The following is a 4246-nucleotide window of genomic DNA, read 5'->3' on the forward strand; positions in this document are numbered from 1 at the left end:
TCACACCTCGAAGAGTCACCCCAGCTGTAAAGCCTCCTGACAAAGGTACACCTTACTCCAGAAAACCCACTGTTGATAGAATGTTGCATGACAGAACAAGGCCCTCATATTCGCCATATAGACCTCAAGGTAGAGGCACCTCTCCACACTCTGATAACTTCACCCCTCTCACCAAGACCCCGAGTGAGATATTGTCCACTGAGAGAGTAAAAACTCCTTCCCAAGGCCACCTCCCATAAAACCTGGGCCAAAGGCACAACCAATTCCACAAAGGTTTTGGACACAAAACTGATGACTGCATGTATCTAAAGAGAGAGATAGAAGCCGCAGTAAAAACGGGAAGGCTGGCCCATTTGGTTAAGGAAATTAAGGAGGGGGGAGGGGATCACAAGGGAAGAGATGCAAGGGAGCCTGGGAGGGCAGATGTTGATATGATTAGAAGGAGGAATGAATTCGATACCAGCCGGAGTGTAAAAGCCAGAATCCTGGGCTCCCCGGACAGCATGAAAGCGCCCATCCTTATGCCACACTTGGAAGAAAACGAAGTGCAACGGCTTCCCCTCAACATCTCGTCCATAATAGCTGGTCACAAGGTATCCCGAATATACGTGGATGGAGGTTCTGGTGTCGAGGTAATATATGAGCATTGTTTCCTCAGATTTGACAGAGATGTAAGAGATCGGCTTGAAGAAGACTCCATCCCATTAGTGGGATTCAACAACAGTGTATCACACCCACTGGGAAAAATCAGGCTCCCATTCACAGTTGCGGTGGGGGATCGGGTTCGAACAATAAACCTGACCTTCACAGTGGTCCGGGCACCCTCAAAGTACAATGCAATCTTAGGAAGACCTGGAATCGGGGACTTACAGGCGCAGACATCCACCCCCCATGGAGCTTTAGTGTTCCAAACGCCGAAGGGCTTGGCTTGGGTAAAATCCGCATACGAAGTAATTTCTTCAGTATCCGAAGGGGAAGCATCCGAGAAGCCCCGGAAAGAGGGAGTCGAGGAATGGGTCCTTTGCGACAGGTTCCTAGAGCAAACAGTCAAGGTGGGAAGTCACCTAAGCGACAAATGCAAGAGTGCTCTCAAGGAACTGCTCCTCCTCAACATAGATGTATTTGCATTCCAACACGGGGACATGACAGGAATCTCCAGGAGCCTAACCGAACATCGAATCAACACATACACATGGGCAAAACCAGTGAAACAAAAGAAACGAAGCATGGGGCCCAACAAAAGAAGAGCGGCTTGTGAGGAAACCAGAAAGCTGCTCAGAGCAGGTATAGTCAGGGAGGTCAAGTACCCATCCTGGGTCGCCAACCCGGTCATGGTTCAAAAGAAAGACGGGGGATGGAGGATGTGCATTGACTTCCAGGATCTAAACAAAGCATGTCCCAAGGACTGTTACCCCCTCCCAGAAATAGACGTCCAGGTGGACTCTTTGTCTTAGTACCCCCTGAAATGCTTCCTGGATGCCTACAAAGGATACCATCAGATCCAGATGTCAATAGAGGACGAAGAAAAAACCGCCTTCATTACAGACGAAGGGACATTTTGCTATACCAAAATGCCCTTCGGTCTTAAAAACGTTGGGGCCACGTATCAGATATTCATGAACACCCTTTTCATGGAGCAACGGGGAAGGAACCTGGAGGTATATGTTGATGACATCGTTATCAAAAGCATGATAGAAATGGCCATGATAGACGACATAGCAGAGACCCTCCGCACCATGCAAGATGTGAATATGAAGTTAAACCCCGGAAAGTGCTCTTTTGGGGTGGAAGAAGGGAGATTCTTGGGAGTGGTGGTCACTAAAGGAGGAATCAAAGCTAACCCGGAGAAAACTCAAGCTGTGGCTGAAATGCGATCCCCCAGGTCCCTGAAAGATATTCAACAACTGAACGTGAGGTTAATTGCACTAAACCGTTTCTTATCAAAGGTAGCCGACAGGACCCTCCCCTTCATGAAAGTGTTGAAGGACTGCCTCCAAACGGATAGGTTCAAGTGGACTCCAGAAGCGGAGGCTGCCTTCCAAGAAATGAAAACTTACATCTGCAAGCTCCCAACATTGGCCACCTCAGTACCCGGGGAACTCCTGCTCCTATATTTATCCGCCTCGAAAACGACTATAAGTGCGGTCATGATGGTAGAACGGGAAGGGAAGCAGATCCCCATATATTTCATCAGCAGAACACTTAAAGGCCTCGAGGAACGCTATCTGCCCCTGGAGAAGCTAGCATTAGCCCTTGTTTTCGCATCTCAGAGACTCAGGAGGTACTTCCAAGGGCACAAGATTACCCTGATGACTGATCAACCTCTCCAAAAGGTACTCAGGAGGCCGGAGCTGGCAGGACGATTGGCTAAATGGACTGCGGAACTGGGGGAACACTCTTTAGAGTTTAAGCCCAGGACAACCATGAAGGGGCAGATACTGGCCGACTTTTTAGCAGAAGTCCCTGAGGATGAAGAGAGGGAACTTTTAAAATGGGAAGCCTTGGAGAGAGAAGAAAGAGAAAAGGAGGACGAGGCTGTGTGGAAGTTACTCACCGACGGGGCCTCTAGTGAAGAAGGGAGCGGAGCAGGCATCACATTGATAAGCCCCGAAGGGATTGAGCTGACCTACGCCATAAGACTGGACTTCGAGAACACCAACAACACTGCAGAATATGAGGCCCTTTTAGTAGGAATGAGGCTGGCACAAAAAATGAAAGCAAGGCATGTGGAAACTAGCACCGGATCACAACTGGTGTTTAAACAGTATCAAGGAGAGTATGAAGCCAAAGACAACACCATGGCTCAGTACGTGGCGAAAGTAAAGGAAACAGCTAAGGCATTCAAAACTTTCAAATTAGAATACATCCCCCGAGGAAGAAACAGAAAATCTGATGTCCTCAGTAAGCTGGCCTCGGTGGCATTCGACCACCTAGCAAGGGAAGTCAAAGTGGAAGTCCTGACCTCCCCTTCCCTCAGCACGAAGGAGGTAACCGCGATTGAGAATGTGCAGGAAACATGGATGACACCGATCATAAAGTTCCTCAGAGACGGAACATTGCCCGAGGGAGACTGGGCAGCTAGGAAAGTAAGGGTAAGGGCCCTCCAATATGAGCTGGTTGATGAGGAACTATACCGGAGGTCATACCTAGGCCCATCCCTGAAGTGTGTTGACATGAAGGAAGCTGAGTATGTGATTAGGGAAATGCATGAAGGGATTTGTGGAATGCATTCGGGGCCAAGGACGATAGTAACAAGGGCAATGAATGCGGGGTTCTATTGGCCGCGAATGTATGAAACCGCATCCGAGGAGATCAAGAGGTGTGATAATTGCCAGGTACATGCACCAATGACCCACCGACACAAACACCCCATGATACCAGTCTCAACGTCCTGGCCCTTCCAAAAGTGGGATATCGACATAATCAGGCCATTCCCGGAAGGTCCAGGAGGGGTCAAGTATGTGGTAGTGGCCATCGATTATTTTACCAAGTGGATCGAGGCGAGGCCCTTGGCAAAATAACTGGGGAACAGATGAGGCGGTTTGTATTAGACAATATCATCTGCAGATACGGGGTCCCAAAGGAACTGGTGAGTGATAATGGCGTCCAATTTGCTGGAAGACCTTTTAAGCCATGGTGCGAGCAAATGCACATTCAACAAGTATTTACCTCTGTCACCCATGCCCAAAGTAATGGATTGGTAGAAAGAGCTAACCAAAGTGTCATCAAGGGAATAAAGGGAAGACTCGGGAAAAAACAAAAAGGGTGGCTGGAGGAACTACCATTCGTGTTATGGGCATATAGGACCACTCCTAAAAGTTGCAATGGGGAGACTCCTTTCAGCCTAACCTACGGGACAGAAGCTGTCATCCCAGCTGAGATAGGATCCCCAACTGCCCGAATGAGGCTCCGGGAGGAGGAGAATGAGCAAGACCTCAGGATGAACTTCCATCTCTTGGAAGAAAGAAGAGAAATAGCAGCAATCAGGGAGGCTAAATACAAGAGGCATCTGGAAAGTTATTACAACGCCAGGATGAAAAAGCTCAACCTCGTCCCAGGGGATCTAGTCCTAAGAGCAAATGAAGCCAGCCTACAGGAGAGCACCGGAAAGCTAGGCCCCAACTGGGAGGGGCCTTACCGAGTCATATGGGCAAACGGCAAAGGGAGCTGCAAATTGGAAACACTCGAAGGCAAGGAGGTCCCCAGGACATGGAACCTCATGCAGCTTAGGAAATATCACATGTAA

General features: G+C 48.9%; 1 protein-coding gene across 1 annotated transcript; it reads left to right on the forward strand.

Moving 5' to 3' along the window:
* The first annotated feature begins 1505 nt into the window (after positions 1 to 1505).
* Positions 1506 to 4246, forward strand: LOC110925059. The gene is made up of 2 exons (XM_022169030.1): positions 1506 to 3457; positions 3568 to 4246. Exons 1-2 carry the CDS (start codon positions 1506 to 1508, stop codon positions 4244 to 4246), a joined length of 2631 nt encoding a protein of 876 aa, XP_022024722.1.

This window comes from Helianthus annuus, chromosome 17 (genome assembly GCF_002127325.2).
Source record: "Helianthus annuus cultivar XRQ/B chromosome 17, HanXRQr2.0-SUNRISE, whole genome shotgun sequence".
Lineage (NCBI taxonomy): Eukaryota > Viridiplantae > Streptophyta > Magnoliopsida > Asterales > Asteraceae > Helianthus > Helianthus annuus.